This window comes from Camarhynchus parvulus, unplaced genomic scaffold (genome assembly GCF_901933205.1).
Source record: "Camarhynchus parvulus unplaced genomic scaffold, STF_HiC, whole genome shotgun sequence".
Taxonomy (NCBI): Eukaryota; Metazoa; Chordata; class Aves; order Passeriformes; family Thraupidae; genus Camarhynchus; species Camarhynchus parvulus.
The window spans coordinates 178,562-192,361 of NW_022148303.1; the positions used below are offsets into that span (position 1 = coordinate 178,562).

The 13,800-nt window shown below is 48.9% G+C and overlaps 1 protein-coding gene across 1 annotated transcript in view; it reads left to right on the top strand.

Moving 5' to 3' along the window:
* The window catches only part of LOC115916499 (zinc finger protein 850-like), a 46,126-nt gene that overhangs the window by 12,032 nt on the left and 20,294 nt on the right, over positions 1-13,800 (top strand). Inside the window, exons 7-8 of the mRNA XM_030970235.1 lie at positions 4,785-4,955; positions 5,031-5,667. Coding sequence (XP_030826095.1) covers positions 4,785-4,955; positions 5,031-5,667 — 808 coding nt within the window. The remainder of the gene's footprint in view (positions 1-4,784; positions 4,956-5,030; positions 5,668-13,800) is intronic.

Below are 13,800 nucleotides of genomic sequence, written 5' to 3' on the forward strand. Positions count from 1 at the left end.
TTTTCTAACCATTTAATTACTATTAAACTTTTAAAACTTTAAAAAAAGCTGATTGGCGTTTTTCACACATATCAAAACTTGCTTTCATTTCTATTCCTTCTTCAGATTTTACATTCAAAAATCTTTCTGCCAAGCACACATACATATCTGTGAGACTTTCTTGCCAAACTTTCACCCTTCCGAACGCAAAACGGCGCCCGCACCTGCAACCAAACGACAGTCCGGGTCTCGCCTTAACACCAGCCAATCACATCACGGGATTCACACCATATTTGCATAACCACGCCCACTTAGCCCACCGCGGGCTGCAGCCGCCTCCGGGCGCTGTTCGCTCCCAGTTCCCTCCCAGTGCTCCCAGTAAGAGCGGGACTGGCAGGGAAAGCGCTCCCAGTTCCTTCCCGCTGCTCTCAGGATCGCTCCCAGTGCCGCGCGGGACGGGGCCAGTTTGGGAAACCGCCCAGGGCAGAGCGCAGCTGCTTTTGTGGGTTGGCACTGCCCGGGCCGGGCTGGGAGCAGAGGAGGAGCGGGAGGAAGAGGAGGGACAGACGAGGAGGGGGAAGAGCAGCACCAAGACCCCGCGGTTTCCCCGCTCAGGCCGCCGCTCCCCCCTCTCCGCCAGCATCGCCCCCTCTCCCCCAGAACCCGCAGGTGAGCGGGATGGGGGAGCTCGCCCCAAATCCATTGCGGGGGGCCTCTGGGAGGTTTTTTTTTTTTGCGCGAGGCAGGGGATGTTTGGATCTTGCAGGACGCCAAAGCTGGGCCGGAAATGCCCCTGCAGGGATCTTGGGGGGTCGCACGTGGCGATCGCCCGGTACCGGCGGGCACAGGGGCGATCTCGGGCTGGGGCATCCCCGGGAGAGCCGGGGGGGAGCGCGGGAGCCCCGGAGCGGGGAGAGCGCCGAGGGGCGATCCCGGAGCCGGGGGACAAAGCGGCTGCCTGGAGGGGCGGGGGAGGCTGGGGATGAGCGGGCTCCGGGCCCCGAGGCTGAAAGGAGCGCTGACTTCTCCAGCTTCATTGGGCAGCGGCACCATCAAACCCAACATGTTCAGCCCTTGTCCCCCAAACCAGGATTTTCCATTCCCAAACCTTGGCCCAATGCAGGAGGAGGAGGAGGCTGCAAGGAAGAGGAAGATGGCCCGGGAGCCGCAGGCAGGTGAGGAGGAAGTCAGTGCCCCTTTCCCCCTCTCTCCTGCTCCATCTCCCAGCCCAGCACGGCCCCCGGCTGCAGGACAGCCCTGCTGCCAAAGCTGTCCTGCTGGGGACGCACTGGGGGGATCTCCTTGCCCTGCCCTGTGGCATGGAGGCAAATCTGTGGGAGATTGGAGAGCAGCGAAATATCGCGATGTTACGTGCAGATGGAGCCCCTCCCCTTCTACTGTTAAGCCGTTAACCCTTGCTATAAATTACCCTGTTCTACTGTTATTAAACGCCTTTTACCGTTGACCATATTGGTGTTGCAAGTGATTGGCCCGAGCAGGCAAAGAGTGTTTTCCGCCGTGCTGTTCCTGACCCAGGACGCCACGCCTCAAGCGGAGGCAACAAGTGGTGCCAAAACCCGGGAACGACAACCGGGTTCGGGATTCGCCTGGACGGGTGAACAGCGGCTGTAGCGGCGGGTCTGTCTGCGGCGGGGAGGACGCTCCTGGACCGGCGCATGGGAAATGGAGTCTCGCGCCAAGGTCGTATTAGGGGTTCATAGGCAGTGGGGGTTAGACTGCGAGGCGGGAGAATTTATCTTCGTAGTGTCGAAGCTCCTGCATATTGGGGTAATTGGGCAGCCGGAGGAGATTCTCCGCCCAGACGTGTGGGACAAGTGTACCCAGGCCCTAGCCGAGGAGGTCATGTCCTCAGGCTCGGGGCGAAGCCTTAGATCGTGGGAAAGAGTCATGCGGGCTCTGCAAAAGGTTCGTCCGGAGCGGGAAAAATGGAAAGCCGCGCAGGAATTTATGAAGGCGGGGCCCCAGCTGGGAGAGGGGACGGCTGGACAGACAGTGGCCAATCATGAGTTTGTTGACTGTGGGAAGCTACAGCTGCAGGGACGCTCTTTGCAGCCCCTGAGCCCAGGCACTCCGGTTACAGAAAAAAGGCACTCATTTTGGGACGAACTGCTAGAGGAGGCAAGAGGCGCGGCCGTTAGCACAGAGGTGCGGGGTGCAGCCGTTAGCACAGAGGCGCGGGGTGCAGCCGTTACCTCAGGGCCTGACGGAGCGTTCGGCAGAAGGCGGGGCAAGCCTGGAGAGGGCGGCGGGAGCGGCAGGAGGCGGGTACCGAAACAGCGACAGCCTCGTCAGGAGACCGGTCGCAGCGGCCCCTTCGCTCCTGCTTGTTCTCGTCTGTCCTCGGGTTCCTTAAAACTGTGCTATGAATGGTGATTCTGGTGTGGGGGTGGTGATTTCACCACCTCCAACAGCCCCCCATAAAGAGAGGTATTTTGATCGAGTTGATGAAAATAACCCAGAATATTTGAGAGAGAAAAATATGGCACCTGGCCTTCGCCAGGATTTTAGCATGATGGAACAGAAGAAGAGAGTCTCCATGATTCTTCAGAGCCCAGCCTTCTGTGAAGAATTGGAATCCATGATCCAGGAACAGTTCAAGAAGGGGAAGAACCCCACAGGTTTATTGGCTTTGCAGCAGATTGCAGATTTCATGACAATGCACGTTCCAAATGTCTACCCTGCAGCACCTCAAGGTCCTAAAAGCAAGGTCCTTATTCTCAGAATCAGTTGGAGAGACTGTTGAAGAGGCTTTCTACTATATTCATAAACTAATGCTTGCCTGTGAGATACAAGTCCGTACCCTGGCCAGTGCAGGTGGCCCTGACAACTTCGTGCTTCTTGATCCTGGCAAGTACAAAGCTAAGTCTCGTTCCCCTGAGTCTCCAGCAGGGGAGGGGACTGTGTCCCATCCCAAATGGCAGATTGGTGAACAGGAGTTTGAAGCTCTTATGCGAATGCTGGATAATCTGGGTTACAGAGCCGGCTACCTGTAAGGATACCCTGCTCTGAGAGAGAAATCTAAAAAGTACAGTGATGTTGAGATTCCAGCTAGTGTCACAGGTTACTCCTTTACTAGTGATGGCGAATCAGGCATTTCCTCCCCCCTCAGACACAGTTTTCAGAAACAGCAGCAAGAGAAGACAAGGTGGCTGAACTCTGGCCGAGGGGATGATGCTTCTGGAGCTTCTTGAAGACCAAGCGTGCATCCTGGCAACCGCCCTGCTGGCATTAAACGAATTCCCTAGGGGAGAGGAGATAAAAAGCCCTGCCCAGAAGCACTGGGCCACCAAAGCAATAGAGGAAGGCCCACAGGTCACAATTAAAAATGAACTGGGAGAATGGGAACGGGGTTGGAGGCTCATACTCACAGGGCGAGGGTATGCAGCAGTCAAGAAAAATGGCAAAATCAAATGGTGCCCGGTTAAATCAGTTAAACTGGACCTTCAGGGCGAAACTAATTAAACTTGTGAAGTTTATTTTGCAGGACCAAATCCTTAGACACCCCCGCAACCTGAGCACCTCGTTTCCTGAAGGCCACAACAAACCATCACGCAGCTCAGTGGAAGACCCTGTGGCCGGACTAAAGGAGACGCTGGCACAGAGAAGAACTGGGGGGAGAGGCTCAACAAAAAATATTTTCAATCATGGTTCAAGGTGTACAGTGGCCTGATTGCCTAAAATGTAAGTGATGTCCATTAAGTAGAGTTCGAACTCTGGCCAAGTTCTAACTCTACTTGAATGGAACAATCGACTATCATCCCAGAGATTTTCTGCATTTTAAAGTTCAAAAGGAGTTGGAGAACCATGAATCCAGACATGAGTTCTCCAATTCTCTCTTATTAAAATTCATCAGCCATCGCAGACTCTGGGATGATAGATCAGTATTGTAGTGATCGGCAATCATAAGGCTTCAAATCATCAACTGTGCTGCCTTACTTTCATCCCAGAACATCAACAGGGAGAAGCCTCTCCAAAACTGTGCCAGAGAACTAAGGAGGAAGTCCTGCAAAGACGCTCTAAGTCATGGTTCAGTTATCCCCCATGACTAGTCGCCCTTGATTCCAGCTTAAGAGGCCCTCCTGCTGCAATGCCCCTGGAAATGACTTTGGGCCTCACATTTTAAATAAGTTAACCTTGTTCGTTAAAAGTTGGTTGTAAAAGTTAACATTTTTTGTTTATCAGACATAGTTACGAGTTATAGAAATGTTCATTGTTTTTCCAGTTGCCAGTTTACCTTTGTTAGCCTTCATGTGTTTATAGTCTTTATATTTTTTGTGTTTTTAATTAGTCATAAAAGGGGGGGGATATGTGGGAGATTGGAGAGCAGCGAAATATCGCGATGTTACGTGCAGACGGAGCCCCTCCCCTTCTACCGTTAAGCCTTGTTAACCCTTGCTATAAATTACCCTGTTCCACCGTTATTAAACGCCTTTTACTGTCGACCATATTGGTGTAGCGAGTGATTGGCCCGAGCAGGCAAAGAGTGTTTTCTGCTGTGCTGTTCCTGACCCAGGACGCCATGCCTCAAGCGGAGGCAACACAAATCCCATCCTGTCCTTGTCCTTCCTCCCTCAGAGCAGGAGCTGAGCATGGAGAGCAGGGAGGACAAATCCCCACAGCAGAACCTCGTGGATGAGGCTGTTTTGAGCGGCTCCACAGCACAGGAACCCAACGGGGAGGAAAAGCCCTGGAGAACCCGCACGAGGAGGGGCTGCAAACGCAGATCACAGGGATCTGAGGAGGAAAGACCCACCCTGGGCCGGGGAGATGGCCGGAGCTCAGAGCTGGGCCTCCATGAGCAGCCTGAGGATGGGAAGAAGCCCCACAAGTGCTCAGAATGTGGGAAGAGCTTGAGCGACAGATCCTCCCTGATCTGCCACATGAAAACCCACACGGGGGAATGGCCCTACGAGTGTGATAAATGCAGGAAGAGGTTTCAGATGAGTTCCCATCTCGTCAGCCATCAGCAGAGTCAAAGAGATGAGAGGCCCTTCTGCTGCCCCCACTGCGCAAAGGGCTTCAAGGACAAGTTTGTCCTCGTCACCCACCTGCGCATCCACAGCGGGGAGAGGCCCTACAAGTGTCCTGAGTGTGGAAAGAGCTTCACCCAGAGCTCCACCCTGACTGCCCACCTGAGGACCCACACGGGGGAACGGCCCTACGAGTGTGCAGAGTGTGGGAAGAGCTTCAGGACGAGCTCTGAACTGACCATCCACCAGAGAAACCACATTGGGGAACAGCCTTTTGAGTGTGGGGAATGTGGGAACAGCTACCAGAGGAGGTGCCACCTGACCCGCCACATTGAAGTCCACACAGGGCTGGAATGGCCCTACAAGTGTGGGCAGTGTGGGAAGAGCTTGAGGTCGAGGTCTGATCTGATTGTCCACCAGCGGAGCCACACGGGGGAACGGCCCTTCGAGTGTGGGGAGTGTGGGAAGAGCTTCATGTCAAAGTCCCACCTGATCGGCCACCAGAGGATCCACACTGGGGAGAGGCCCTACGAGTGTGATAAATGCAGGAAGAGGTTTCAGACCAGCTCCCTTCTCGTTCTACATCAGCGCATTCACACAGATGAGAGGCCCTTCCGCTGCCCTGACTGTGGGAAGGGCTTCAAGCACTGCTCCAGCCTCTGCAAACACCGGCGCATCCACACCAGGGAGAGGCCCTACGAGTGTTTTGAGTGCAGGGAAGAGCTTCTCTCGGAGTGGTAACTTGGCCAGACACCAACAGAGACACCACTAAGGGAAGCCCTGTGAGTGCCCCAAGTGCAGGAAGAGTTTTGAGCTCTGCTCCAGCTCCATCCCCCACGGGAGGATCCACCCTGGATGATCCCCAGTGATCCCCAATGCTAACATGACTAGGAAAAGAACAAGAAACAACAAGATTGTCCTAATTATAGAGGCCCACCACCCCGAGAGTCCCCAGTCCTTGAACAATCCGCTGAACCAGTCTTCGGATTCCTGCTTGACTTGTCTGATCAGGCCTTTCATTTCTCAGAGAGCTGTGTGGACGTTGGGTGCTTTTGATGTTAGGTTTGTGCAGCACAGTCCTTCAAATTCCTGGCACTCATGTCCATGCAGCAGCAGGAGGAAATCTATGGCTGCATGATTTTGGAGTGTGGCCTGCCTGGTAATCTCCTCATCTTCTAGGAGGGAGCTGATGGCCGTGGATGTCAAGTTTGCCTGTTTGACTACCCAGCACTCTAGGTGGCCCAATTCGCCTAGAGCCTTAGCTGCTACAGCCCATGGATAGAACAGGGACACAGCCATTTGCTTTGACTTGGCCCAGTGAAAGATGTCTGCATCACAATTTGGGTCCAAATTGTCTAAGCTTCTCTTATGAATTTTGCTGACCAAATTGTTCTTTTGAGTCCACTTGCCAATCATGGTTTGGTTGGGTGCCAACAGGGACAACCGCCCGATGGTACATGGCCCTCCTAAAAGCGGAGAAGGGATTCCTGCCCATGCCCGATCCCCACAAATTAAAAACAAACCTCTGGGGAGGCTCTTGGGATATGAACGGTCTGGATTGTCGGCTGCTACCTGGCTTAAAACCTTACACCACCTTTTGGCAGTGAATTCCTCTCGACACTGTTTAACGTTGTGAAAAGGTTTGGTGTTGGAGCGTGGGAAAAAGAAGTGTATGCAGTATGGTGCCCAACAGCTCTAACTCTTGAGGCTCCTGAGCAGCTCTGGGTAACTTTGGAAGCCACTCCTCTATGGGGTTTTTAATCATTACAGCTCGCTGGTGACGGATATTATGTGGTTGTGTGTGATTTGGTTTGGGACTTGGGGGAGGTATAAGCATATATAATTTGTCTGTGAACTCTTCAGCTTGCAATGGAATTCCCACCAGGCAAGTAGACATTGGGTCTTTTGCTGCTGCTGTGGACAGGCATATATTTTCCTGTTGGAGCGTCTGTGCCAGGGTCACCCAGATGTTTTGGCGTGGCTGAGGAACGATCCACGCAGCTGTGAGACTGCTCAGCTTGAACAGGATGACAACTCGGACAGGGCTCATCGTGAGGTTAGGTAGATATTCTGTTCTACAAAGGAAAACAAGCATTAAAAAAAAAAAACCACATACAAGTTCATGGGTCTGCCGGAATGCAGCTAGCTCTCTTAGGAAGATTCTTCCTTCTTTTTCCGGCGGCGTCTTCTCTTGGAAGTGACAGCTGCTTGCTTCTTATCCCGTCTGCTGGAGCTGGATTTTTGGGGATGAAAGGTTTCACCCACTTTTGGGGTATCCATTGAGGGCCCGAGGGGGTGGATACACAAGCGTAACCATGCCCCCAGGTGACAAGCTCATAAGGTCCCTTGGTTTCTCAAGTTTCTGGGTCCTTAATGAGAACTGGTGGACGCTGTGACAACTTAAACCGGTTATTATTATTGAAATGACGTATTACAGGAGGATTCATGTTTTCAAATGAACAATTCAGAAAATTGATAGTGAACAAGGCTTTGCAGAACTTTTGTTGTGGAGTCATCCATGCTGCAGAATTGGCCTGCCTAGCCAGGACCTCTTTGAGCGTGTGGTGGGCACGCTCAATCACAGCTTGACCTGTGGGGGAGTGGGGAATGCCTGTCTTATGCTCCACTCCCCACTGCTGGACAAACTCTAGGAACTCCTTGGAGGCATATGCTGGGCCATTGTCAGTTTTAATTTCCCTAGGGACCCCCAATACTGAAAAGGCTTGCAGCAAGTGCTGTTTGGCATGCGCAGCCCTTTCCCCTATGTGGGCAGAGGCATAAACCGCACCTGAGTATGTGTCTATGCTGACATGTATGTATTTCACGTGACCAAAACTGGGAATGTGTGTGATGTCTGTCTGCCACACTTCACAGCTCCCAAGGCCTCAGGGGTTAACCCCAACACCCAGGGATGGCACTGCCTGAAGCTGGCAATTGGGACAGGTGGCCACAATGGCTCGAGCCTGACTGCGAGTTAGTTGGAACTGACGGATTAGACCTGGAACATTTTGGTGGTATTGTTGGTGACTTAGCTTTGCCTGCTGAAAGATGTCTGGAAGGGGTGCCATTTCTGCTGGAGCGGCCAGGCAATCTGCCTTGTGATTACCTTCTGTGATCTTGCCTGGCAAATCGGCGTGTGACCTCAGGTGCATCACATAGAAGGGGTGCTCCCGCTGCGAAACCAAGTAAATTAGTTTTGAGAGCAACCTGTGGAGATGCCCATCCTTGATTTCTTTGAGAACTGCCTGCTCTGCCCTGGACACTACTCCTGCCACATAGGCTGAATCTGTAACCAAATTAATTTGCTCTGAGAACTTCTCAAAGGCCCTCACCACTGTGGCGAGCTCAGTAATCTGGGGCGATCCTTCCACAAACTCAACATCAGCTTCCCAATGCTGGGTCTGGGGATTTCTCCAAGTCATCACCGACTTGTGGGAGGCTCCGGATGCATCAGTGAACACTGAAATCGCTGTGAATGGCCTAAGACTCCTTTTCTCAGGAGCAATGAGGTGGAATTCCTCGTTGAACAGCTTGTGTGATGGGGCCTGGACCAATACCTGTCCGCTGTAGCTGTCCAGGGATAGCTGGAGACTGGCATTGCTCTGGAGCAGGTTGTTGAACCACTTTTTGGTCAACTTCTCGGGAGAGCTCTTTCCCTCCTTAGCAAAGTGGACTGGAAGGTGAATACACTCAAAGTCACAACTGGCCAGCTCAGGCAATCTTACCCTGGGCTTCCAGATCAGCTGAGCTATTAGCTCCTGTGGCTGTGTGATGGTTTTGGATCGCTGATGGGAGAGAAAAACCCACTCTATGATTAGAAGTGGATCCTTTTGTACTTCAAACCATTGGAATATCAACCCGTGTAGGTGTGGTAACTTCCCCAAAACAATGAATTCAAAAGGCAGCTCAGGCTTGTAACAGTGAGCCTGCCTCTCGGCCAAAGCCTTCTGCACTTTCTGGAGGGCGGTTTTTGCCTCTGGGGTCAGTTCCCTGGGAGAGGCTAGCTCTCTCTCTCCCTTCAGTAAATTAAGAAGGGGAGCTAGGTCTCTGTTAGTGAGACCAAGCCAAGGCCTCACCCCGTTCAAAGCCCCACGCAATGAATGGAGATGTACTAGGGTTTTGGGATCAGTCTTAATTTCCAATTTCTGCGGAACAATGGTCTGCGCTGTGATTTGCAAGCCCAGGTAATTCCAAGGTGGCATCCTCTGAACCTTGTTTTCCTGCAGTCTTACTGGATAACCAAGGAGGGAAAGGGTATGTTAGTTAGAAGGTGGTTTTATGACTTAGAGCAAAGGATAAACCCACCTCAAACAAGAAGATGTTTTTACCAGGCAAAAAGATTCCACAGGCAAACAAGGCTGCTGATGTTGCAAGTAGAAAAAAAAATCTCTGAATTTTCCACTGCAAGAAAACTGAAAAACATCTTCTAGCTTTAACCTACTGTCTTGGTTTAGAGCAAAATTTTGGGAGAGAGAGAGAGAGAGAGTCTCTAGAGGGGCTTTAGTAGGAGGATAAATTCAATTGGCTCTTTTTCTTTACAACTAGTCTGGGAGAAAATACTTCTTTGAAGAAAAGTGGAAAAAAGCTGTTTATTAAACAATAGAACTTAATAATATTAAAACAATAAAATTTTTTGTTGCTTTAAAAGACATGACTAATTGAGAAACTCTTTTCTTGGTTGCAGCTCAGCTTACTCAGTCTCTTATTAGTCTTTTTGGTGCTGGAATTTTCACAGGCCAGGCCCGGCCTGGCCCGGTGGCTACAGGTGTGAGCTGCTGGTGCTTCTCTGGGTGTTTAGTCTAGAGCAGGTTTTAAGAGGTCTAAAGAAAAGGAAAAGAAAAACTATAGTTTAGGGACTTTTTTTTGCTTTAGCTAGCTAAAACTAACTAAAAGCAAAAGGAGAGCTTTTTGTTTTGCTGTCTGTCTGTTCGCAGACAACACAGTCTTGGAGGAGGAATGCGGGGGAGTACGTGCAATGTCTGAGCGAAGAAAAAAAAGAACTGTGCGATTCTTCTCTCTCTCTTTTCACTCTCTGCAACAAGTTTTAAAGGTGCAAAACTTATTATTATTCAGCATAAATTAATGAGACGATTTGGGGATAAAAGCATCATATAGTCAACTTAGGACATTTTACTTCTTATCTCTATATCGTTTGCTTACTACTAAAACTAATATAAATTTAACTCTACAAACACATACATTATACATCTATTATACAGCTATACACAGACAATGGTAACAGCATTCAGCAAACAGTGATATTTACACATAGGTCTCACTTAACAATTAGATCTCTCTGAGGTACACATCGTGTTCTCTTATCTCTTTGCATTATCTACTATGTGTAACTTGGTCTCTGAGCAAAAACAACTTTACGAATGGGTTTGTTTGTATTCGAGGCAGAATTAATCTAAACTGTTTTCTCTAACAAACTTTTGACATGCACTACTGGGACTTTGTCTCTATTTACTCTATGCAAAGACTCAGATTGGGCAGGGCTTACTTGGTTAGTAGAGCTTCGGGTATTAACTAACTAGGTGGCTTTTGCTAGATGCTGCTTTCAGTTTTTGAAAGATCTCTTACTTAATGCTTTCAATGTGGTTTTTAATAGTCTGTTGTACTTCTCTACTTTGCTTGTAGCTGGTGCGTGGTAGGGGATGTGGTACACTTACTCAATACTATGTTCTTTAGCTTAAGTGCTGATAAGGCTGTTTTTAAAATGAGTCTCGTTGTCTGACTCAATTTTTTCAGGGGTACTATGTCTCTACAGAATTTGCTTTTCTAGGCTCAGGATAGTGTTACGGGCAGTGGCATGAGGCACAGGGTAGGTTTTTAGCTATTTAGTGGTGGCTTCTACTATTGTGAGCACGTAGCGCTTGCTTTGGCGTGTCTGGGGTAGTGTGATGTAGTCAATTTGCTAGGCTTCTCTATACTTGTATTTAGACTACTGCTTACTATACTACAGGGGCTTCAATTGCTTGGCCTGTTTGATGGCAGCACATGTCTCACAGTCATGGATAACTTGAGAAATACTGTCTATGGTTAAATCTACTCTTTGGTTTCGTGCTTACTTATAGGTGGCATCTCTACTCTGATGGCTTGAGGCATTATGGGTTTATCGAGCTAGGAATAACTCTCTCTTATGTTGCTAATCTAAGTCTATCTTTGACACTTCTATTTTTGCAGCTTGGTCTACTTGCTCATTATTTTGGTGTTTTTTATTAGCTCGACTCTTGGGGACATGGGCATTAACATGACGGACTTTTACAGGTAGCTTCTCTAACTGAGCGGCAATGTCTTTCTATTTATTAGCAGCTCAGATCGCTTTTATCTTACGCTGCTAGTTGGCTTTTTTCTACTTTTCTAGCTATCTTTACAGTGCGTTGGCTACTATCTATGAATCAGTGTAAAGGTAGAGCTTTGGCTACTTTTCTCTCTTAGCAATGTCTAGGGCTAGCTGAACAGCTTTGATTTCAGCAAGCTGGCTTGATCTACTTTCTCTTTCGGTAGCTTGTGCAACTTGTCGTGTGGGGCTCTATACAGCTGCTTTCTACTTCTGGTTCATTCTCACAATGCGGCAAGAACCATCAGTAAAAAGAGCGTATCGTGTATCTTTTGCTGGCAGCTGGTTATATGGTGGAGCTTTTTCAGCTTGTGTTACTTTTTGTTCTTCTTCATCAGTGAGACTAAAATTTTCACTTTCTGGCTAGTTTGTAATTATTTTTAGAATCTCAGGGCGATTTAGGTTTCTAATACGGGCGCGCTGTGTGATAACAGCAGTCTATTTGCTCTATGTGGTGCTGGTGGCATGGTGCGTAGAGGGAACTTTTGCTTTGAACATCTACTCTAGCACTGGTAGTCGGGGTGCTAGGAGGAGTTGTGCTTCTGTGCTTATTACTTCTGAGGCAGCTTGGACTTTTTCATAGGCAGCTAAGATTTTTTTTTCTGTTGGAGTATAGTTGGCTTCAGACTTTCTGTAGCTTTGACTCTAGAATCTTAGCGGTTGGCTTTGAGTTTCACTAGGTACTTTCTGCTAAAGGCTCTAGGACAAGCTATGGTTTTTTGCTGCAGAGTAGAGCACGTTCTTCACCTCTGGTCCTGTCCTGACTGGGCTAAGGGCTACTGCATGGGCAATCTCTTGCTTGATTTGTGCAAAGGCTTGTTGCTGCTCTGGGCCCCAGTGGAAAGGGTTTTTCTTGCGGGTGACTAGGTAGAGAGGGTTCACGATTTGACTGTACTCAGGAATATGCATCTTCTAAAAACTTATGGCACTTAGGAAAGCTTGCGTTTTTTTCTTGCTGGATGGTGGAGACATTGCTGTGATCTTGTTGATGACATCAGTGGGAATCTGATGCTGTCTGTCTTGCCACTTCACTCTCAGAAACTGGATCTCTTGAGCAGGTCTCTTGACTTTGCTTTTCTTGATGGCGAAGCTGGCTTTTAGGAGAATTTGGATGATTTTTTTTCTTTTCTCAAACACTTCTGCTGCTGTCTTCCCCCACACAATGATGTTATTAATATATTGCAGATGTTCTGGAGCTTCACTTTTTTCTAGTGCAGTTTGGATTAGTCTATGGCAGATGGTGGGACTGTGTTTCTACTCTTGGGGCAGTCGGTTCTAGGTGTACTGCATGCTCTTCTAGGTGAAAGCAAACTGGGGCTTGCATTCTGCTGCCAGAGGAATGGAGAAAAATGCATTGGCAATGTCAATAGTGGCATACTACTTCGCTGCCTTGGACTCCAGCTCGTACTGGAGTTCTAGCATGTTTGGCACAGCAGCGCTTAGCGGTGGAGTCACTTCATTCAATGCACGGTAGTCTACAGTCAATCTCTATTCTCTTTCAGATTTACGCACAGGCTAAATGGGGCTGTTGAAGGGTGAGTGGGTCTTGCTAACTACTCTTTGGCTCTCTAGCTTACGGATCATTTTGTGGATGGGGATCACAGCATTTCGATTCGTTCGGTACTGTCGGCGGTGCACTGTTGAGGTGGCAATCGGTACTCGTTGCTCTTTTACTTTCAGGAGTCTTACTGCAGATGGGTTTTCTGACAGTCTAGGCAAACTGTTCAACTGCTTGACACCTTCTCTCTCTACAGCAGCTATTCTAAATGCTTACTTGAGTCTCTTTGGGTCTTTGAAATACTCACTTCTGAGGAAGTCTATGCTTAAAATGCATGGGGCTTCTGGGCCAGTCACAATAGGGTGTTTCTTCTACTCATTTCTAGTCAGGCTCACTTCAGCTTTTACTAAAGTGAAATCTTGGGATCTTTTTGTTACGCTAACAATAGAAACAGACTCTGTCCCCACATGTCTTGATGGAATTAATGTACATTGTGCACTAGTATCAACTAAAGCTTTATACTCTTGTGGTTTTGATGTGCTAGGCTAACGAATCTACACAGACTAGAAAACACGATTTTCTTTAGCTTTTACTTGGCTAGAGGCAGGGCCCCTCTAAGCTTGGTTATCTTTCTTTTCCTGGGCATATGCTTTGGAGGTTCTTTTAAGGGGATCGGACATGTCATCATCATCATACTTGGCAGTTCGGCTACGGGCAACTGGAGCTGCTTTTCTTTTGGTGGAATTCCTTCTCTCAGCTTTGTCTTCTTTCAATTCACGCACTCGTCGTGCTAGAACAGCAGTAGGTTGTCTATCTTACTTCTTTATGTTTTCTCTACAATCACGCAGGTAGAACCACAACTCAGCTCGTGGGGTGTACTTTCTCTCGCTATCTGGGAAACGTCTGCTTTGGATACTAGAACTTCTGATCTGTACCGCCGAGATTTGGAGAAGGTCTTCTTTAATCTCTTCTTTGAGCTTCTTGTGGTT